General features: G+C 33.9%; 3 protein-coding genes across 3 annotated transcripts in view; 1 reads left to right on the top strand and 2 right to left on the bottom strand.

Moving 5' to 3' along the window:
* Nucleotides 1-4562: 4562 nt before the first annotated feature.
* LOC131853993 (piggyBac transposable element-derived protein 4-like) lies at nucleotides 4563-7354 on the top strand. The gene has a single exon (XM_059205112.1). It carries the CDS (start codon nucleotides 5232-5234, stop codon nucleotides 6465-6467), a length of 1236 nt encoding a protein of 411 aa, XP_059061095.1. The 5' UTR covers nucleotides 4563-5231; the 3' UTR covers nucleotides 6468-7354.
* A 2508-nt stretch (nucleotides 7355-9862) lies between these two features.
* On the bottom strand, nucleotides 9863-14924 carry LOC131854013 (uncharacterized). The gene is made up of 3 exons (XM_059205136.1): nucleotides 14741-14924; nucleotides 10780-11019; nucleotides 9863-10056 (listed from the first exon to the last, which is right to left on the bottom strand). Exons 1-3 carry the CDS (start codon nucleotides 14922-14924, stop codon nucleotides 9863-9865), a joined length of 618 nt encoding a protein of 205 aa, XP_059061119.1.
* A 2475-nt stretch (nucleotides 14925-17399) lies between these two features.
* LOC131853972 (myotubularin-related protein 6) overlaps nucleotides 17400-24995 on the bottom strand; it is an 81632-nt gene continuing 74036 nt past the window's right edge. Inside the window, 5 exon segments of the mRNA XM_059205076.1 lie at nucleotides 17400-17819; nucleotides 18354-18531; nucleotides 19258-19392; nucleotides 20428-20545; nucleotides 21407-21546. Coding sequence (XP_059061059.1) covers nucleotides 17797-17819; nucleotides 18354-18531; nucleotides 19258-19392; nucleotides 20428-20545; nucleotides 21407-21546 — 594 coding nt within the window. The 3' untranslated portion in view covers nucleotides 17400-17796.

The following is a 24995-nucleotide window of genomic DNA, read 5'->3' as shown; positions in this document are numbered from 1 at the left end:
TCGTTTAAATGAGTATTATGATTGATTTAGAATACACTAATAAATATGGCATAATATAAGGTTTTGAAAATGTTAGTAGTGGTGATTGTATTCAAAAAGAGGCAAAATAAGTTTTGGTATTTGTTGCCAGGGGAATTTAAACGAATTGTTCCTGTGGCATATTATCATGCATTTAAGGGTTAAGTTACTTTATTGTGTTTTTAAATTTGTTTTAAGTTATTCTTTTTTGTGATTAACTATTGTGAATATAGTCCGTGACCCAATCTTGTGATTGCACGTCGAATGCGACCCATACTTGTACACAGTGCAACAAGTCATTCAAATCTTTGAAAGGCATCATACGTACACACTACAAAAACACACGGAAAAGGTATTAGCCAAAACAGTTTACCTTTTACTTATCTATCCCATTATTCCAAATGCGCCTACTTATTGCAGCCAACGATCCAACTCCTTTCCACACATATCCTAGCCACTTGAAAAATAGTATACCCATAGTTAAAAGAATCCCTCGAGGAGCTCGAATAACCGTTGCTACACGTTTGTCACAATTAATCTAGATATGTTACATAAGCAATTGTACTCAAGACTGGGAGAACCTATCATTATTTTTATACCGTACACTAGGTACATATAATAAAAACTGATAAACCGAATTTATCCTTGACACAAAAGATTAAGAATGACTGTACCTTAAACTCCTTGCCTTCTCCCGCACCTCTAATATGCCCCAAGCTCATTGAAAATAAAATCTGTAACGGAGAACACAAAGGTGCCACTCGCGATTTTGTTCTCCAACGACGCTATCACCAGATACCCCCGACACCCTTCAGGCCTTACGGACAAATCATCTTCCAGCTCAAGTAACCCATATTATCTCGACCCACTAACAGCAGGGTGTTGCGTGCAACAAGCGTGCCTTCGAATTTAAAACAAAGATGTTACGGATGCCATTTTATCTTTTAAGTTTGGATGGAATCTCAACCCAACATTTAAAAGACTTAACGTCGCATTCTGTAGGTGATGCAAATACCTTGTAAATTCGATCACTAATCAACTTTATGTATTCCGGTAATGTCAATCCAGAAATAATTCCCATTCTTTACGCGAACCTCATTGCCCTCACCAAAAAGGACGGCCGGGTGAGACCAATTGCTGTTGGATCAACACTACGATGTCTGGCCACCAAAATTGCTATTCAACATATTTTAACAAAATTAAATTCGGAATTTGAACCCCGAAAAGTTAGATTTCGGTGTAAAAGGAGGAGGTGAGATAGCCGTCCTTTTGAATTCACCTTAATTTCTCCTACTGCCGATTCTCCTCAATTAAGGGTTTTAAGACCACAACAAATATACATTTGATGAAGAACTAGTTAAGTTACATAAAGTTTAGGAGTAATACCTGTAAATTATTAACCTCAATGAAAATAAAAATTATTCACTATTTCTTTGTAATGCACAAAGTTTACTAGGTCAATTACAGTCACTATTACCCATATTAAGTAAGTAAGTATTAAGTTAATAGGTAGAACAAATTTCACTCTACTTGGAGCACCTATTTTTCCCTATGCCGTTCCTACATCTTTAAAAGATAACATTATTTTTAAACCAGAGGAAGTTTTTTTTTAAATGATCACCATATGTCACCTGATTTGATACAAGTGGAATGTTAAGTGCCTATATTAGGGTTGATCAACTTAAATGATCTATGATGTTTTGTTTGAGAATGTATTTGACCTTTAATAGATAAAATTAACAAATACATTACGATGCCATTTTTGTGCAACAAACGACGTTCACTAGTTGCTATTATTCTTTGCACAGAGTAAAACAAAAATTTCTTGTGAATAAATCATAATTCTAAATAATTGAGTGAAACTTTAGTCATATTTTCAGCAATACTGTTCCATTTTTAGTTATGTGATTATTCAGGATAATAACTATTACAACTTTGTTCCCTTTTTTTATGAAAAGTGCAGCATTTAGTTCTACTACGTTCTTCACGAAAAAGTAAGTGCTAATTGTGTGTGTGAATATTATAAATAGAAGTCATGAGGATAGCAACAAAAATGACGAAATACCTACCGCTTCAACTTCCATGCAATTCACTGTAAAAGAACATACAATTTTATCTCCCAAGTCCAAAGAAAACATTGAAAATATGGACTTATCTAATACTAATGAGAACTTTTGTTCTGATGGTAATGTGAAGGATCCAGATTATGTAGATAACTTTCCAATAAAGAGCTCCCTTTTATCAACGAGAAATTTTGAAAGATTTAAAGAAGGAAACAGGTTGAAATGAAACAGAATATGATAACATTATAAATAACGATGTGTCAATTACAAACGAACGAGTTCACCAATACCAAGAGGGGAAGATCGTTACCTTCGTACGCGGGGCACATTCATACAGTCAAAATAAAACATGAACGAAACAACGTACGCTCTTGCTTTTGTATGTGTGCGTGAGTCGAGGTACCAACTTTACGTCAACCTAATATCGCGCCATTCGCACTGCTAAGAATGAAGTGACAGGCACGAACGTGTTTTCGCGCTCGGTAAGTAAATTTTTGACCAATGCTTTTGTCTATTGTTACAGTAGATAAAATATGTTTTTGTGTAGAGTATTCTATCAGTAAGTAGCGAAATATACTTTAGATACGTTTTCAATACTTAATTTATGACGTTTTCGTATAAATATTAAAAGAGATTATATTTTGTTGTTATTTAGTTAGTGGGGTACTTTCGGACAGAACTAGATAGGGCACGTTTGAACGCGTACGAATGTGCTCCAGCTAGTAGGTACGTACAATTTATTGTGTTAGTGTGTTAATTGCTAATTTTTCTATTAATTTTGTCCTGTGTTTTGCTATAGCCGATGTACGTATATATATTTAAATACTTATTTTTTCACAGGAACGTGGTGCGGACTTATAAACCAAAAAAGACAAATAAACAAGCTGTGGATGAAGAATCCATGCAGTCGGCAATACAGGATGTTATGCAAGGAGTATTGTCATACAGAAAAGCTGCAGATAAGTACAATTTGAAATTGTCAACATTAGAAAGCCGAGTAAAAAAATACAAAAAAAGCAATGATAGTGAAGGGTCAAGCAACCGTACATTTGATGCTAAATACACGAGTCAAGTCTTTTCTATGGAAGAAAAAAAACTGCTAATTGATTATATTATCAAATATTGTAACATGCATTATGAACTTACGACGATTCAAGCCAGGAAGCTAGCATATGGAGGTTGGAAAACTCACTTCAGCCGAACGAGGACGCAACATTATTGTCATGAGTGCATCGGGTCACTTAAGACGCCCTATGTCCATTTTCCCTAGGACAATATCGTCGCTCAGGCATGTTTGCCAGATTGTGTAGACGGTCACAATTAAAACAAAATACTAGATTTTAAATCATACTTCGTATTGTTAAAATAGGGGGGAACGTTCATCACTACATTGCTAGTCAGCGGCCGTTTCACTTGTATCCCACGTCTTAATCCATAAGAACAATGAAAATAAGGAAAAGGCTGTGGGCAAAGAAAATTCTATGTACCTAAAAGACGAAGAACAAAGTAAAGCCTGCGATAAAAAATAAGAGTTCATCTGCAAAACAGTGAGAGTGGCACTGCATTTACTGTTCTAAAATATTCGTTCACTATTATTTTTTTACTGATTTCAAAGCACGTCATTGAATCAAAGCTCATGTTGTGTATGTGTCCGATTCACCCCGAAAATTGGGGCGATTTGGATATTTTTCTTCTCTTAGTTTTTAATAGCTAATTAAGAAAATATATGAATGACTTAAGTTTTCAAATGTTTATTTCACAGCTAATTGTCACTTCTTACGTTTTAATCAATAAAAATAACATTATATAACAGTTTAGTATGATTTGCTCAACCTCAAAGAAAAAGTGAACTGATTCATCTCAGTCTACCCTATCTAAGCCACTATTCAAAATTACTAATCGATAAGGCTAACAGACATTATTAAATCCTGAAATTAAAAAGTAAATACTAACTAGAAGATGAGGTCACAAGGTCATGACTTATTTAATGTTACTGATAGGCACATTACCATTTGCAATGAAGAATCAATAAGAAAATGGCTTTTTTTTTTATTTAGAGTAAGTCCATAAATCTACCCTCAACTAAACAGACGATTTTAAAAGCATGTCTGCAAAGCTCTTACCAAGTTTCTTATAGCTAATTAGTAGGTACTGATTAGGAGATCAGCAAAATAATTTACCTAAATCATGATTTATGACCAAAAACGATGGACTTATCATGAAGAAGCAGATGATAAAATATGATTGATTTGATAGACTGTATTAGGATAGGTCTTGGTATTTAGGAGAGGTTTTTTAGTAAAATGGTTTGTGATATGTATGGCGTGTATTTTAGACGAGCACTGTTATAGTAAAACAGTAAAAAAAAAGGAGTTGACCAATAGTAGTGTTACCAACAATACAAAAGAGTTGCCAAAAATAATGCTCAAATTTATTTTTTAAAACTCCATTCTTGGGATTTTGTTCACTGATGAGAAACATTAACCCTTATTCAAATATTGGGAAATTATTTCCCACTTGACAGTACCGTAATATTTCTTTATTATTTCTTTACTGGTAACTCTAATCAGTACCAATCCAGGAACAAAATAATTTTACACACTTTTTAAATATTTTATTTGGCAACATTTTGGACAAAATTGCATAATGTCATCGTATGTCAATGTCAAAGTCACAATTTGAATTTTTTGGTGCACAAAACCGGTTCTCGCAGGACTTTCGAAAATTTTTGTAGAAAAAAAATCTGGTAAGTACATAAACAATATATTGATGTAAACTAGACTTATTTTCTGAATGCTTTTTACGGTTTCTGTGCTTTTTGCACTGATATTTCTTGGATTTTATTAGGTTTAATTAGGTGGGAAATAATTTCCCAATGTTCGTTCCTGCTTTGATAAACATCAGTGTCTTTATATATATATAAAATTGTTTGTCAGCTGTAATAATAACGGTATAGGAACTTGTAATACGATAGCGAGTAAGTCAAATTAGTGGCTTTTTGCAAAATTGTGACTGCGTTTATGTGATTTCTATGCTTTATTCCAAACGAAGCCACTTATAAGTTTTAGGACTTTTGTAACTATTTGTGCAATATGCTGATAAAACTACATAATTGCCAACTTTTTATAATTTACTTTCAGCTATTCAAATATGGACGCAAGAAAGGAACGTAAAGTGCTCGCCAAGAAACTATTAGAAGAGGTGGTACAAAATTTAGACGACTTGTCTGATTTATCAGGCTCAGATTCTGAGGATGACTCATGCTTTATCAACAGTATTCATTCTCCTTCCGATAGTTACCTAAATCAGCTTGATGATAACCTAATTGAACAACGTCTTGAACATATCTTTGGCTTTGGATTGACGGGAGACAAACAAGACCCACCTTCTCCCCCTATGCAAACTCAACAGATTTCAACGGATGCCTTACTGACAGTCTTAGATGAAACATCGCATTTCACAAACACACCAAAAACAGACAACAGTCTTTTGCCAACTCACTTAGGTACTGAAACTGAGCAATGTTATGATCAGCCTTCTGACGTTCACACATTTAATGAAGTTCAGCAAAATTTTGATGTCATTGATGCCCCCATGGAAGAGTTTTTGGCAGATGATGGGCAAGAGTCTGAAACTAACAACGAAGTACGCAGAGATCGTTCTCAGCCAAGAGTATGGGAGATAAAATCGGAAAACCATGAAGTTCCTCTTTTCGAAAAACGTTTTAAGCCCAAGGCTAACGATACTCATAAAACATCACCTCTAAGTATTTTTGAGCGGCTTTTTCCTGATGAACTGATGGTAATAATTGTGGAACAAACCAACAGATACGCCCGTCAGAAAAATAGTACTAACTGGAAACCTGTAACTCTACAAGATATTAAGGCGTATCTAGGAGTTTTAATCCTTATGGGCTTAAATCCTTTACCGGACATGGAACTCTACTGGTCATCAGATCCCTTTTATTACAATAAGGAAATTGCCCAGGTTTTCCCAATAGTAAGATTTAAAAAAATTACAGAAAACCTCCACTTAAATGATAACGAGATGGAACCACCAAGAAACTCCCCTGAATATGACAAATTATTTAAATTGAGACCCCTCCTCACAGAACTCAACAAAGTTTATCAAAGAGAGGCATACAATTCAGAAGTACAATCGATTGATGAGTGTATGGTCAAATTTAAAGGGCGCAGCTCCTTAAAGCAATACATGCCGAAAAAACCCATCAAAAGAGGATTTAAGGTAAGGGCAAGATGTGACGCCAAAACTGGGTACTTGTACCAATTCGAAGTGTATTCAGGAAAAGGCGACAGCACCGAAAATGAAGGGTTAGGCTACAATGTTGTCATGAAACTCTGCAGTAACTACCAAGAAACACTTTAATTGCCTTTGACAACTTTTTTACTAGCTGTAACCTCATGGAGGATCTTTACGATAAAAATATTTATGCAGTGGGAACAGTCAGATGCAACAGAAAGGACTTACCTGATATGATAAAAAAAAACAACCGAAACCATTGCGATTAGATAAACATCAGTTTTCAGCGGTTACTGCAGAGCCAATCACAGCCATTAAATGGCTTGACACAAAGGAAGTTACTGTCCTGACAACAGCACATCAGCCCTTAGACACAAGGATGATAAAAAGAACCCAAAAGGATGGCTCTAGAGCTGACATTCTCTGCCCGGCTGCAATTGCTTCATACACGCTCAGTATGGGCGGAGTAGATCTTTTTGACCATTTTAGATCGTCATACCCTATAAACCGGAAATCCAGGAAATATTGGATGCGACTATTCTTCTTTCTGTTCGATGCATCTATAATTAATGCCTACATAACGTACAACTACTCCCATGTCCCGACCCTGCATGGCCACCGTGATTTCAGACTACGGTTAGCACGTGCCCTTATAGATAATCACACGACACGAAAAACTCACACACAAACAGATGTAGTTTTTAAAAAAAATAAAAAAGGTGGTAGGTTTGGCGTTCCCGATGAGATTCGGCTGCTAAATGTTGGCATACACTTGCCTGAAGAAAGTGCCACTTACAAAAGATGTCGCTTTTGCAGCACAAAGCACAAAGAACAGAGGACAAAAATAGTATGTTCCTCCTGTGGAGTAGCTCTTTGTGCCAAAAACTGTTTCAAAACCTTTCACACAGTTCTTACTCAGTAATGTTATTTTCATATAGTATTTGAAAAGTTCTTAATAAAATATTATTTGTAACATTCTAGTTTCATTTTATTTTTATAATTTTATTCAATCACTCAATCATGTTATATTGAATATTTATATAAAAAAAATAAACAAGTAAAGTAGGAGTAAGTAATATGTATAGAATTTGTAGTAAAAATGTCCCAAAAAAATGTAACCATTCCGGATGATGGGAAATAATTTCCCACTTAACTATATTTTGCTTTTCCATACTGGATAATGGGAAATAATTTCCCACCCCATTTCCCCTCTTTTTATAAAAAAAATGATATTTTTTTTGAAATCTACAAAGCCCTTTTACTTAGAAACCATGTTTAATTCATAATTTTATTTAAAAAAAAAATCCATTTGATTAAGGGTTAAAGTCAAAATGAGACAGTTTCCTTACTGGAGGTACAGTTCTCACCCATCCCACAGTCCCACAACAAATCTGATAAAAACTTGGTGAGCCAATTGCAAGATACAAAAAGATAAAAAAAAAATTGTGTTAACAGCAGATACAAAATCAGTCACTCTTGCTTGGTTATAACCTACCCACAACATTAATATATAAATATGGTTCCTGCCAACTATAAAACTCCATTACATACACATCCATCATTAGGCACATTCAAAACTTAAACTTGTACATTTATACTGTTCTCCTTTACCTTATGCAATCTTTGAGACATGTGATATATATGGTCATAGTGACTTCACTTTTGTCAATTTTTCTCTTGATTCCTTCTAGAAATGTCTAATTATACATGATTAATCTTGAAATAGTATAAAAGAAAGTTGTTTCCACCATCTATTCATTTAGATCTTTTAAACTACATAATGAATTGTAATACAGTTTTCTGCAATAGATAGGGTTATTCAAGAGGAAGGTTTATATGCATAATACATGTACACCCATGCGAAACCAGGTAGCTAGTATTGTATAAAACACAACTTTGATCTATCAAATTCAATAACATACAATGATAATACTACGAATGTAATCAGGGTTACCAATCTTAACCCATGTGTGAAGAAAAATAAATTTTATATACTGACTTAATTTTCAACTCTAATACCCAATTTGACCTATTTCTGTGGTCGAATACAACAAATCTATCCAACAGATCAAAAATCTTGTACCCTGTAGCTACGATTTTCGTATGGGTTGAACTACTTGTGACATATGATTGTTCTTAATATGAACGAATGCTCAATTAAACTTGATAGGATTTGTATCCATTGGTTTGCATTTTTCTTTGAACACCCACAATAACAAACATTCCTATAGAACCACAAGTAACGACAATACTATAGAACCTACAGTATTATTTATAAGATAGTGACGACCGAGACAGTTTTATTGTAGGAAATTTCAACAGTTGCAATAGGAGCCACAAATTAGTGATGGATGTCGACATCGAACCAAAATTGATGAACATTCTGACAATTCAAGAAAATAAAAAATACATTTAAAATAGGAAAACAGACCACAAATTAAAATCAATCCAAAGAGAAGAGAAATATAGTAAACCTCAAAATCCTTAAATATAATAACGCTAACAGAAATATGTGTACAGTACAGTACAGCTAAGACAAGGAATGATACAGATTTACAGAAACAGAAATGCAAAAGTTACAGAGTAGCAATTATGACTTTTGATTGAGAGACTGACAGAAGTTTGACAGTTTGTTTTTCTGTGGACCAGGATAACATCTGGCTATTTCTTGTTGTGTTTACACTAACGTAGTTGTTAAAATCATCTATACACAATAAAATATGGTAAATTGTAATATATTATATTGTATTTGCTTACCATGAAATTAAACTGACAATTTGAATGGAATCAATCTTGGTAGGAGTAATCTGCCTATATTATGCTGTTGTTAAATTATTATAATATAATATAATAATATTAATTAAACAAACAAACTAACGAGTAACTGCTTAGATATAAAATGAAAAAATATTAAAAATACTCAGTATTTAATCAGTAATACAGTATTTATGTTTTACTGTAATTTACTAATATTATAAACGCGAAAGTTTGTGAGTATGGCTGGATATATGGATGTTTAATTATGTTGGATACTCTCACGCAAAAAATAATGAACGGATTCTGATAAAACTTTACAATAACATAGCTTATACAGCAAAATAACAGGCTATAAATTTCATTCGGTTGAAATCGCGAGCACAGCTAATTTACGACCTTTATGAAAATACAAGCGGTTTTCTTAAACAAGAGAACTATATAGGAATATGTCGTATGCATAATTATAATAATAATACATAAGTACCCACTTTTTTTTATTTTTAGAATATATGTAATGTTCCTTGATGATGATGAGTGTTCCTTAGTCCTCACGTATGCCTAGTTATAAAGCTTTATTTATTTAGTTTTTTACGTTCTTTGTCCTGCACAATTCCTGTTCTGGTTTGTCTGCGCATAGTTCACTCTTAGTTTAGATTATTGGTAGATATTTGTATTAAGTAAGTAACACTTATGAAGTCTGTATGAAGGAACGATAAAATCTACAATATTTAAAAGTTACTATATTTGCTACAATGTTTAATTTATTAGTAATTCAACATTACTTTATGTTTATTATTGATCATAATTTCATTGGTACAAGTATTTAGCTGTGATGCCATAGTGCACTCGTCTCTATTATGTACGCTTACTTCTATACAACGATCCAAATTCTTTTCAAGTTTCTTCATGAGCTTCGTATCTTTTGCATAAAATTTACTCACCAGTGAAATCAAATTGGCTGAAAATATAGTAACGTCATTCATTTGTCGACAAGATACATGGTTTATTTACGTAATCTATTATTAGTATTTGATATGGAAACTCTGTGAAGTTGTTCCATCCACGGTGGGAAGGGAATTTTTAGTAGTGGGATCCCAAGCAATGTATCATGACAGGTCTACTTCCAGGTGGATGGATAAACTGACCTGACCTCTTCCTATCATACTCCACAGTTATCAGGCCAATGTATAACATTAGTGCAGGCGAGTGCATTATTTCACTATCATCCATTAAGACAACTACCCTCACGGAGAAAACAAAACCGTGTGACATAACATTAGACCATCGAGAGGACATCTAGCGGTTCTTAATTAATTTTAAAACTAGTATTAGGTAAGCGTATTAAATTTTGTGAACAAGTTTTTTATTTTATTTTGAATAATACTACATTCATCCTTGAGAAATAGCTGAAAATCAATATTTTGCTCCTTGAGTGATTCTCTACACTGAGGCTTTTTGTATCTCTATAGCCACAGATAACATAATATCTATAGCGCACATGTAGGTTTGTTTACCCATATTGTATTGCATTGGTTTAAATAATCTGTATTGTATATTAATTCGAATTAAGCCTATATGTATCTACTAACTACTACCACAGATAACATAATATTACATATACTACAAATAAAAATTCTTTTATATCTAATAGGAACCGACCATGAAACAAGTTTCAACGAACCTTTATTGATCTTTCCACTTGCAATCACTCCGTTACGTTTCAGCACGCATGCAATCAAACATTCGCCGTGTACAGGCGACTCTTTATTTGGCGATAACCGTTTCACTGGTCTTTTGTCGTTAGCTTGAACCTCTTTTAAGCATTCGGTCATATTACGCTTGAACTGATCTACGTGTGCGCTTAGTTCTTGTGGTATAGCACGGTACGACCAATCCGGATCGCTTTCCTCGTTAAGGTTTGCTGTAACATTTTTATGCAATATATTACGATTCAAGCATACGGTGTGCCTAATGTTAAGAGGCTGACCGAAATACTCAGTAATCTTACTAATATTATAAACGCCGAAAGTTTGTCATTGTGGATGGATATTTGTTACTCTTTTACACAAAAAGTACTGAACGGATTTTGATGAAACTTTACAGTAATATAACTAATACATCAGAATAACATATAGGCTATAATTTAAAAAGATATGTGATGTATGTAAATTAGACAAGTGTCGAAGTGTGATGCGAAGTTGAGCGGGTCAGCTAGTTTTGATACATATGTATCTAACCCCTAATAACTTGCCATTCGTGAGAGATCGAAGTTTATTTACTTACTCATTGTAAACAAGCAAACATACAAAAATCTAGTCGAACCTCTTTATAAAATTTGTAAGTACAAATATAACCCTTTCAGACCTGAGCTATACGGGCGTAAGTTGTAACTTTAAAAAATTCTAAAACCGCGCACAATTCATTTTTACACACGAAGCCGAAATAACATAATAGCGAGTTTCTAAACCAGCCAATAAGAAATCATTTTAGCGGTTAGGTGGTGCAGTAGTCTCGTGCGTGCCGGAAAGATGGCTTGGCTCCTTGACCCCCGAACAGGACGCAGTAAGTTTTATCGAAATTATTTACTATTTTGTGTTTTTTATTTCATATTATCGTTTTATTATATACTTAATAGATTAAACTATTAGAAATATGTAGAATTAAAACTAAAATACTACTAATTATAAATATATTGCATTGTAAATTTCTGATAGTACGATCGTGAGCTCTGGGTTGTAATTGTACTTACGCACGATGGTGATCTTGTTTATTTTTTCTTAATATTTTGTTTTTTTTAGGATTACCGTTAACTGACGACCTCGTACTAAGCTTGTTGGAGGATGGCAACTGCTCGGATCTAGAATTAGATGATGCCGATGAGGAAGAATTTGTCCCACCGGTGGCGGAAAATGAGGTAACTGCATCAGACAAAGAATTTGGCGTTCCTGAACTCACACGTTCACAACTAGGCGTAAAAAGAAGTGCTACTAGCCTTCAAGATAATGCGGAGGCAGGTCCGTCCAAAAAACGAAAAAAACCTGTAAAAATAGAAATTCCTCGGCGTAAACGCATTTGGAAAAAAACTAAGTTTATTGATACATTTCACGATTACGTTGGCCACCCAGAACCGAATATAGTTCGGTCGCCTATTGAATATTTTAGTGAATATTACAATGATGATTTTTTTGAACAAATGTCAGTCTGTACAAATGTGTACTATACGAGAAAAACTGGCAGGATATTTAACTGCACTAAACCAGAAATTAAAAAATTATACGGTATTCATCTAATGATGGGAATTTTATCTTATCCTAGAATTGCTATGTATTGGAGACAAAAAATTTGCATTGAAGCAATAGTGTCTGCAATGACCAGAGACCGATTTATGTTGCTGCGTAATAATCTACATGTAGTGGAATCAGATACTCCGCCTGCTGGTTACAGGGATAATCCTCTCTGGAAGGTGCAACCAGTAATTGACGCAGTAAAACAAGGATGTAATAAAATCTTAAGAACACCTGGTAAGTTTTCTGTCGACGAACAAATGATCCCTTTCACAGGAAAGTGCCACCTTAGGCAACTAGTGAAAAATAAACCGCGCCCAGTGGGTCTTAAAAATTTTGTTGTTACCACTAATGAAGGGCTAATGATAGATTTCGAAATTTACTATAGGAACAATCCTGTACTTTCGCACCCCCTTGGACTTGGACCGGCTGTAGTTTTCCGCCTCATTCAGAGTGTTCCTCCTGGAAGCTGTATAAGCTTTTTTGACAGATACTTTACTACCATTCCTTTGTTGGACGAACTGAAACGACTTGGATATCATGGGACAGGAACAATCATGGTCAATCGTATTCCAGAACGACAACAGATAAGCTTCAAAGAAGACAAAAAGATGCGAAGGGGAGACATTGACCAAAGAGTGTCCAATGGCATAGTTTTGGTGAAATGGAAGGACAGTAAAGCAGTTCTTACAGCGTCAAACTGTACTGGTGGTACGGCGATAAATAACATAAAACGATACGATAAGAACGCGAAATACTACATCGATGTTGACGCTCCAAAAATTGTAATGTTTTATAATACGTTCATGGGTGGAGTTGATGTCCTAGACCAATCTATGGAGTACTATAGGACATATGTGAAGACCCGTAAGTGGACTTTAAAAGTAATACTCTATTTTATGGACTTAGCTGTAGTAAACGCTTGGCGTCTTTACAGATGCGATTCCTTAGCCAAAGGTATTCCAAAAAATCGTATTCAGGATTTACTTGCATTCAGGTTTGAAATCGCTGAAACTTTTATGAACACCCCTGACAGAGACCGTCTCCAATCAACTCCTTTAGTTGAAGTACAAGTAAATCTGTCAAGCAGATATAGACCAGCAAACAATCCCTCGATCGGAATGAGATATGATGGCTATGATCACTTGCCTGTATTTGATGATATAAAAGCTCCACGTAAATGTCGATTGGAGAGTTGTTCCTCTCGTTCTAAAATAAGATGCCGCAAATGCAATGTTTACTTGTGCCTTAGTCGCGACAAAGACTGTTTTAACCTTTACCATAATAAATAAGACTTTTAACTACTATGTCTTAAATTAAGTTCCTGATTAAAGACTGAAAAAAAATTGTTGTAAAAGATTTATCTTGTTTTGTTTTTTTGTCTAAAGGACGTTTTGTTTTTGTTTAATACATTTAAGTAAAATATAAGCTAAAATGGTCATTTAGTACTGTACTGATTTGTAAAAGAATATTTGAATGTTTTTGTTCTGAAAATTAAGTTAATTGTAACTTGACTGTGATTTATAAAATACAAAGGAATGAATAACTTCTGTGATTAATTTGTAGTTTTATTTCTATCGCTATAGTGAATATAAAAAAAAAAACTTATTTACGTAAATAAATATTTTTACACTCAAAATCAAACCTAATATACATAATATCTAGCATAATACATACTGAAACAATCCTAATATATCGGGCTAATGACTACTTCCTAAACCATCCATATAACTATGAAGTTTTTTATTTATTTTTATTTTAACTTTGAAGTCACGATCGTACGTAGGTGGAAGTGAGACCTAGAACTCACGATCGTGATATGTACTTTTAAGAACTATGGTTTGGTATAGAATTTTTTTATTATCTTTTTCGTAAAACACGAGAGTTATTTCAGCATAAAACACGAAAATATATTTAATATGAAAGAAAAAAAATCTTGGGTCTGAAAGGGATAAGAAAAAAATTAGTAAGTCGAGATAAAGAGACTTGTCCTGTTAAACTGACCTAACAGATTACCTAACTCACTCACACTCTAAGGCACTGATGATATAACTTAAACATTCTCATATTAGAAAGGCCGAGCAAACCTACAATAAATCACTAGTGAAATATTAATTATCAGGAGCTAATAATAATATCATAGTAAATATCCCAAATTGGGGGGAACATGTACCATGTCAGGTTGACCTTCGCATATTTCCTTCTGGTTACTATCGTTAATAAATTACTCGTGAATTTGTTACGATGGGCTAACTGACCTGACATCATGTTCATCCTATCATTCATCACTGGTCCCCGCCAGCGTAAACCATAATAATAATGTCCTATGTGAATATACGATTTTTGATTTTTTTTTACCTTTTTTAACGTGATTTTTTTCTTTTCTTTCCAATTTCATATTGTGATTAATGATTGTGTCCTTATCAATATTAACATCATGTATAGTGTCAACGCCCATCATTCTTTGTTCATCTAAATTATTATTTGAACCCACATTACAGAATACAGTAAAAACAAATAATATCACCGTACGATAAAACATTTTGTAAACACGTTCTATTATGAAATGTAAATATTTTTTCCAATCGTTTATCTTAATTGATTGTTAGAGTTTTACTCGTTACTGTAATTATAGTAATAAAATACTAACGATGGCTTAGAAAACAGATTTTTTTAATAACTATTTTGTGAAAGTCTATTTCATTACGTAATGGATTTATATTATACTAGTTGTGCCAGTGGTTTCACGCGCATGTGTTATTCTGATGTATACCTAAGCTAAATGACTGTAAAGTTTCAACAAAATCCGTTCCGTAGTTTCTGCGTGAAAGAGTAACAAACATCCATACATACTCGTAAACTTTCGCATTTATAATATTAACATTAACAAACAATCTTAGTTTGTTTCCGCTATAATTAGCGTGTGTAAATTTTAGTACGGAAATCTGACCAAAAACCTGAAAAAATGACCTTCTCCATATGTGATCAAAATCCAAACATTAATAAATCTACAATTCTTATTACGACACGGGTTTAGCCTCTTTACGAGGCATCATTAGGCGTTAAATAGAACTTGTATATTGCTTGGACGCCTATTATTGATTGTTTGGGACTAAAATAATATAAATCCATTAAATAAGTTTTAAGGACTGTTTACACTTTGTTAAGTGCAAGTGTAATTAGATAAATTCTATTAATTCCAAAATAATAGAAACCTTTTAAGTTTTAAGGATTGTTTACACATTATTAAGTGTAAAGGAATTTAGTTAATTTGTGTTTAGTAGTCACACAATGTTGAGTGCGGTTTATTTGTGGCCGATGGTGCCTTGTTGATGTAAACTGCTCGCATCGAGCCTACAGAGTAATAACATACTATTACAGGCATGAAATGTGGTAAATATTTTTTTAATTGAAGTGTATTACAGAAAGATAAAATCAATATTCTATGTCCATATATATATATTTAACATTTCTCAATTAATTGATATATCATAATTATTTAATTAAATTCTATTATACAGTATAATTATTTACAACGAGAAATTAATATATAAAACTTAACAAATTATGCCTCTTACATTTTTAAACTTAATATAAAACTAATATATTACAATTTGTAGACGCCGACTATTGTACTAACATTTACTTGACTAAAGTAACAATAATAGGGAAAGTTTAAATTTGATTGGAGAAAAAATACTTAAATAACTGTCTTTACGCGATACATTCTTTCACTAGCGTTCAGGAGCATGCAAAATCGTGTGATTGCTATTTCGCAAATGATAGGCCATACGTTACAAGTGATATCAATTTTTTTTATCGATAGATTTATTATCCATAGACAAGTTTAAGATTCATAAATTATCAATAACTCTATAATTGTATTTCGGCTCTATAGTTAGTTGTCATCCATTATGGTATGGAAAATAAATTATTCCAAAAAGACGAACGATTGATCGCGGGAATGCGCTCACTTTGTCTTTGCCATAATAATTCATTATTACAAAAAGACACCAAAGCACGCACGATTGAAGAACGCGGTAATGCGCTCACTAGTGGTGCAGTTTTTCTGGTTGTCTTTGTCTATAGCTCTATCTATACATGCGCATTATTTCCTGCGTGAAAACCGATTCGCGAAAGAGCTTACGTGTAAAGACAGCTAATAGGTGTAACTTTTCTCTACGTAATTAGAACTGTTAACAAGTCTACGGCCACCTGATGGCAAGTGGTAGCCGTCGCTTCTGTACAATTATCGAACTCTAAATCGCAGAAAAAAGAATATATCTGTCTTTTAATATCATATCTAATATTGTTAATGTGGTAGGGTATAGTTAACATATTATGAGCGGGGCAGGTATTTGTACCCGTATTAATAAATATATATATTATTATCTTAGATATATATAAAATTCTCGTGTCACAATGTTAATTACCATACTCCCAAACGGCTTGATCGATTTTGATAAAATTTTATATGCATATTCACTAGGTCTGAGAATCGGCTACTATCTATTTTTCATAACCCTAAGTGGTAAGGGATATTCACCCCTAAATATATTTTTTTTTTATTCTTTCGACATATAGTATTTTATTTTATTATTATTTAGGATTGAAAAATATATACAACTTAAATTTTCACCCTTCTAGTATTAACCCCTATTTTTTAATAGCGATTTTAATTTATATGGTAAAACAACGTTTACCGGGAAAGCTAGTATGTATATATATTTTCCCCTTGTGTCACTTAAAATGACTCATTATAAATGGGTACTATTTACCTTTCCCGTTTTTAAACAGCAATGTGCGGAACGAGTTCTAGTACCTACCCCGCTCATAATATGTCAATACTGGGGATTAGTATACCCACTAGTAGCTAGTAGCAACGTCTATATCAACGGACAGGCAGTCACTGCTGGAAAACATCTATTTAATCTATTTAATTCCTAATTAATTTACTCATGATAAGCTTGCCGAGTTTATCATCATATCATGCTTTACTGATGGGCCATCAGCCAACGTGTACCGTTACTGCAGTCATGTGCACCACTCCTTATTCTTTAATTAAAAAATAATTAATAATGTCTTTCAATCGAGTATCATTCATTCGGTATAGGAACATTATCTTGTAGACGAGTTTTGTGCACTTCTTAAAGTTGAGTTCAAAAGAAATTGTATCCAGAGCCGTAAAACATAATAAATAAAAAAGACTATATATTGTGTTTACAAATGCTTGTAACATCTACAATCTATCTTGTAGACGAGTTTAGTATGCTTGTTAAAGTTAGTTCGAAAGGATTTGTATCCAGAGCCGTAAAACAATAAATAAAAAAGACTATATACTGAATTCCAAAATTCTGGTAACATCTGCATTATGATTGTCCATACGTCCAAATTTGTTTACGTTATTAAATTTTCTAGTTTGCTGACGTCACGATGTCTGAAAAAGAGATAGAATATGTATTTTAATTGTGTTATGAAATTAACAGAAAGGTAAATTTTGAACATTATTAAGGTTCTATAGTCAAAGATTTCTATGCTTGTGTGTGTCAAATACATGGTTGTATGTGTGATATTCTTCTTATTCAATGAAAGTTGTTTTTGCATAATTAAAAAAAAAATATATTAACATTCTGCACTCCTTCTCAATAAAAATTATAAGTGTACAAAATTCATACATACATGCGCCGACGGAGGGTCGGCGCAATTTTAGTAAAAAGGGGTACAAAGTTTTTGCTTCACGTATTAATATATAGAAAAGTCTTAGATACCACAGTAGATTATTTAATTATTAACTTATTATATCATTTACATAACTTAATTGTACAATTATAACCTAAAATTAAAAAGCTTAAAAAATATAATATAATAACTAAAAATTAGTCAATAATTAAATAATCCACTGTGGTATCTAAGACTTATGTCACTAGGAATAATATAAATTTTATATATAGAAAATAAATGAACATTGTACCTTGCGGAGCGGGGAGTGTAGCGAGAGTGGCGGGCGTGGCCGGCGTGGTAGGCGTGGAGGGCGCGGCGGCACAAGCGGCGCACAGGGGCGCGGCCCGAGGCCCGGCGAGGGCCGCCAGCGGAGCCCGAGCAATCACGCACCGCGTGCACACCGCCGCGCCGCAGCCCCAACAGTGGTGCTGCGGAACCAAACCACTGTCAGTGTGATGCTCACCACTCACCAATTATGATTACTTCTAAGCTACAAGCTAGTGATCTACGTTACAAGTGTACGCAGCACCTAAATAGTGTCTAACTATAGTTAGTCAATTCGTTTTATGAGAATTGCGTAAGGTTTTACAATAATCTGCCAGAAAAAGTCATGTACAGTATATCTATAAGAATCTGTCTGTCTTAAATCTGCCAGAAAAAGGTTCGAATGTCGCAAAGAAGCTTATTATAAAATAGAAAAGGTCTTGTGAAATTTATTGTATTTATAAACTCAGGAGAGCAGAGCTTGTGTTATTGTGTTATTTTTTTAAATACATATACATAGACAACACCGATACCAATACGCAATTATACTCATGTATACAAATGTTTGCACGCGTGCGAGGAATCGAACCCGCGACCACCGGTAGTAATGCGGTGGGCTAAACCGCAAGATCCTAAAGACCGTCATAAACTGTCGATTCCATAACAGTAATTATGAAGTTATCATAATTACATAGTATAAAAAGTCGCCGTCGCTGTCTATCCGTCCCTATGTATGCTTAAATCTTAAAACTACGCAACGGATTTAGAAGTGTTTTTATAATAGATAGAGTGATTCAAGAGGAAGGTTTATACATATAATACATGTACACCCGTGCGAAGCCGGGGCGAGTAGGTAGTAGTAGATAATAAATGATCTTATCAGACTTTACCTTCCTGCTGAAGTGGTCGAGTGGAGTGGAACAGCTACATTCGGTGACGCTCTTGATACTCTTCCAGTCGAGAGCGACGGTGTTCACCTCACGCTCTAACTCCGGCAGACTCACAGGTATTATTTCGTCCGCGCGCTAGATTTTTACAGAAAATTTGCTAATCACCATTCGTTTACTGAGAGACTCTAAAATGGCGGATATAAACAAAAGTCATTTTACATAATAATAATAATAAAGCAAAACTCGTACTGTGGGTACTAAACGACTGATAGAATTACTTAAATGTATGTTATGAATATAAATGTTTGTATTTCTCTAATTATTAATATAAAATGTAAATTTAATTTTAAAAATTATTTTCAGTGTACCAATTAAACAATTTTCTTTCTTTATTTTGCGAGGAATCGAATCCACGACCATCAGAAGCCACAGCTTTTCTTCTGTCGGTCGTGAGTTCACTAAACCACTATGCTATTGAGGCCGATGAGTCAAAATTTTATATAGTTAAAGAAATGCTTTATCCGGGAATTATAGTCACATAGACAAATCAAGAGTTAGAACAATGTAATAAGTCTATGATAATAAAAAACCTCATAGTTATCTAATTTATAAACGATGCTTATATCATTTAAAAAAAGTCAATGGATCTTTTATCGGAATGGGTACAAAAATTTACAATAAATTACTCTCAATACTAGCTATGCCACATTGTTGGGTTGACTGGTAGTGATCTCTCTTAGAGATAAGTCCACCTTTGCTCACTCTCTATATGTTTAAGTTTAGAACTGTATTTCAAAGTGCAATAAAGACACAGACACAAAGCACACAGTTACCTTCAAATAAATTAAAAACATCTGTTAAATAGTATTTATTGAGCAAAGTCTAAAATATTACTTAAATGACAGAAGTGCATGGCAAGAGTTGATCATGGACGGGATTTTCATTTAATGTTACACATAGACACATATAGAATTGTACATTGTAAATAAACTGGCTTTCAAAAAAATTTAAATTTAGTTGAGTTTCTTGGTAGTTCTCAATAGAATCTGTATACTGAACTGGACGGTAGGGAAAAATATTAATACTAAAAACTTGACGTTATAAGCGGTTAAAATGTCCTACATGAATAAATGATTGTCCTACATTAATATTTGAATTGATTTGATTTACCTCCGTGATGAGTGGTATCTTGTTCGGTTTCCGGGGGACGTTGACATCCTCCTTAAGCGGGTGGTCGTGATTCGCGCACTCCAACTCGGATAGAGTGCCACCAGACTCGTAGAGTAATCTGAAACAATACAGCATCACTAATTTATCCTTACTGAAAGTAAAAATCCTGCTTCCTTAAAAACATTTTCATTACCTAAACATATATATAAAATTGGAGTGTCTGTTTGTAATATTGAAATAACCATTTTTTACTACATGCATATGCATGGCATAAAAATGGTGTATGTACAGTATTTATATTCATATGAATATAACTGTATAATATACTGTACATAAGTTTTTACAATTTTTGTCTCTCTGTCTGTTTGTTTGTTCCGGCTAAACTCTGAAATGGCTGGGTCGATTTTGACGGGAATTTTATTGGCAGGTAGCTGATGTAATAAGGAGTAACTTAGGCCACTTTTATTTTTGATAAATAAAGTTAAATTCCAAGCGAAGTCGCGGGTACAATATAATTGTATATGACACTAATATTATAAACTAGTATGTGGAATAATAACCACATTTCTAGCAATATAGGTATCATGCCAGGTTGACCTCCAACTAGTTCCCCTTAGAAACCTTTGTTATAAATTAATAGCAAATTTAACACGATGGAATAACTGAATTGACCTCATGCTCATCTTATCATCCTCCACTGGTGCCCCGCCAGCGAAATCCGTTAGCGCAAGCGGGTGCATCATTCCATTATCATCCATAAGAAAAAAAATAAATATAATGGTTTATATAATGGTTGCAATTTTTTTTGTGGGTTTTGTTTTGTAATTATTTGGGTTTTTTTATTTAAAAGACATAACAAGCGATTTGTTGTGCCTTTTGGTATTCTCTTGATTCTGCTTCAAATGCATAAATCTCACACAAGTCTCTGAACAGAAATAAGAATGTACCGGACAAAGTTGTTTAGAATAAAACTACTAACTTGTTATCTATTTGCAGCGCTTCAGTCTTTGTCTCTATCTCCACAGAGTTCACATTCCCGTTCTGGTAGTTCACGACAGTTGTGCCTTTACTCTTCTCCGCCTTTTTTCCTGATAGTAGATTCTTGAACGTTGTTATCCTCTGTGGACGACAAATGAAACATTAATATCACTTCAAAATAAGAAAAGGGTCTTGGGTCAATTTATATTTCGGAAACTAATTCTCTGGTGATGGGAACACCAATGACAAACCAAATCCGAAGGACGGTAGGCTCACCCCGGCCTCATTACATTGAAATGTATTCAGCGAAATGTGATTACATTAGTGTGTTGTTTTATAAAACCTACACAATCCGGTATAATAGTCGTGAAGGGCGTCTAAGATATGAAAAGTACCCATTGTAATGAAGAACTTATGTTGTACAAATTTCCTGAAACTATATCATATTTTTGAGAAAAATGGGTTCAAAATTTTATGGAGAACTTATGTTGTACAAATTTCCTGAAACCATATTATATTTTTGAAAAAAAAAAATGTGTCAAAGTTTTATGGAGAACTTTTGTTGTACAAATTTCTTGAAAACATTTTTTTTTAGAAAAATGGGTTGCAAAAACATGCTATAACAACAAAACACACATCCCTAACATCAGTTTTCATCAGCCCTATTAGCCCAAGAGCCCACGACTGCCAGACATACGTCATTTTAATAAACGTGAAAGTTCTTGTATGTGTGTCCCCAACACAGGTAAGAACGATCCCCAAATATGAAACCTGGATCGTGGTTCCTTTGGCAGGTACCAGGTAACAAAGGTGTAAAAAAAATCATACCAAATTCGTTATTTTAAGAAACTCCATATTTTCATATATTGTTCGTAGCACTATTATAACTTGCGCTGCTCATTGCCAGACACGTAGTGTGGTTCCAACCCCCCGCCGGTCCCCCCTAAACTATACTATTTTGTAAATAAACTTACGTCATTTTAATAAAGCTGAAATTTATATATATTATTGAGAGTTCTCTCAAACTGAGTTTCCTAAATTGCCAGACAGTTTTCTTGGTTCCTTATTCCACCAGAATCATTGAAACCGTATATTGGGTAACAACGGTGTATACAATTTAATATCAAAATCGTTATTTTAAGATGCTCCATTTTTTCACATATTGCTCGTAACAGTATTATAACTTGCTCTGCTCATTGCCAGACCCTTAGTGTGGTTCCAACGCCCCGCCGGACCCCCCTAAACTATACTATTTTATAAATAAACTTACGTCATTTTAATAAAGCTGAACCTTATATATATTATTGAGAGAACTATTAAACTGAGTTTCCTAAATTGCCAGACAGTTTTCTTGGTTCCTTATCCTACCAAACTCATTGAAACCGTATATTGGGTAACAACGGTGTATACAATTTCATATCAAATTCGTTATTTTAAGATGCTCCATTTTTTCACATATTGCTCGTAACAGTATTATAACTTGCTCTGCTCATTGCCAGACCCTTAGTGTGGTTCCAGCCCCCCGCCGGACCCCCCTAAACTATACTATTTTATAAATAAACTTACGTCATTTTAATAAAGCTGAACCTTATATATATTATTGAGAGAACTATTAAACTGAGTTTCCTAAATTGCCAGACAGTTTTCTTGGTTCCTTATCCTACCAAACTCATTGAAACCGTATATTGGGTAACAACGGTGTATACAATTTCATATCAAATTCGTTATTTTAAGATGCTCCATTTTTTCACATATTGCTCGTAACAGTATTATAACTTGCTCTGCTCGTTGCCAGACCCTTAGTGTGGTTCCAACCCCACGCGGGACCCCCCCAAACTATACTATTTTATAAATAAATTTACGTTATTTTAATAAAGCTGTAATTTATATATATTATTGAGAGTTCACTCAAACTGAGTTTCCTAAATTGCCAGACAGTTTTCTTGGTTACTTATCCTACCAGACTCATTGAAACCGTATATTGGGTAACAACGGTGTATACAATTTCATATCAAATTCGTTATTTTAAGATGCTCCATTTTTTCACATATTGCTCGTAACAGTATTATAACTTGCTCTGCTCATTGCCAGACCCTTAGTGTGGTTCCAACCCCCCGCCGGACCCCCTAAACTATACTATTTTATAAATAAACTTACGTCATTTTAATAAAGCTGAACTTTATATATATTATTGAGAGAACTATTAAACTGAGTTTCCTAAATTGCCAGACAGTTTTCTTGGTTCCTTATCCTACCAAACTCATTGAAACCGTATATTGGGTAACAACGGTGTATACAATTTCATATCAAATTCGTTATTTTAAGATGCTCCATTTTTTCGCATATTGCTCGTAACAGTATTATAACTTGCTCTGCTCGTTGCCAGACCCTTAGTGTGGTTCCAACCCCCCGCGGGACCCCCCCAAACTATACTATTTTATAAATAAATTTACGTTATTTGAATAAAGCTGTAATTTATATATATTATTGAGAGTTCACTCAAACTGAGTTTCCTAAATTGCCAGACAGTTTTCTTGGTTACTTATCCTACCAGACTCATTGAAACCGTATATTGGGTAACAACGGTGTATACAATTTCATATCAAATTCGTTATTTTAAGATGCTCCATTTTTTCACATATTGCTCGTAACAGTATTATAACTTGCTCTGCTCATTGCCAGATATAGTGTGGTTCCAACCCCCCGCCGGACCCCCCTAAACTATACTATTTTATAAATAAACTTACATCATTTTAATAAAGCTGAAATTCATATATATTATTGAGAGTTCTCTCAAACTGAGTTTCCTAAATTGCCAGACAGTTTTCTTGGTTCCTTATCATACCAGACTCATTGAAACCGTAGATTGGGTAACAACGGTGTATACAATTTCATATCAAATTCGTTATTTTAAGATGCTCCATTTTTTCACATATTGCTCGTAACAGTATTATAACTTGCTCTGCTCATTGCCAGACCCTTAGTGTGGTTCCAACCCCCCGCCGGACCCCCCTAAACTATACTATTTTATAAATAAACTTACGTCATTTTAATAAAGCTGAACCTTATACACATTATTGAGAGAACTATTAAACTGAGTTTCCTAAATTGCCAGACAGTTTTCTTGGTTCCTTATCCTACCAAACTCATTGAAACCGTATATTGGGTAACAACGGTGTATACAATTTCATATCAAATTCGTTATTTTAAGATGCTCCATTTTTTCACATATTGCTCGTAACAGTATTATAACTTGCTCTGCTCGTTGCCAGACCCTTAGTGTGGTTCCAACCCCCCGCGGGACCCCCCCAAACTATACTATTTTATAAATAAATTTACGTTATTTTATATATATATATATATATATATATTCACTCAAACTGAGTTTCCTAAATTGCCAGACAGTTTTCTTGGTTACTTTTCCTACCAGACTCATTGAAACCGTATATTGGGTAACAACGGTGTATACAATTTCATATCAAATTCGTTATTTTAAGATGCTCCATTTTTTCACATATTGCTCGTAACAGTATTATAACTTGCTCTGCTCATTGCCAGACCCTTAGTGTGGTTCCAACCCCCCGCCGGAC

This window comes from Achroia grisella, unplaced genomic scaffold (assembly GCF_030625045.1).
Source record: "Achroia grisella isolate CSIRO2021 unplaced genomic scaffold, CSIRO_AGI_Agris_v1 utg918, whole genome shotgun sequence".
Taxonomy (NCBI): Eukaryota; Metazoa; Arthropoda; class Insecta; order Lepidoptera; family Pyralidae; genus Achroia; species Achroia grisella.
This window is presented reverse-complemented; position numbering and strand designations above follow the sequence as displayed.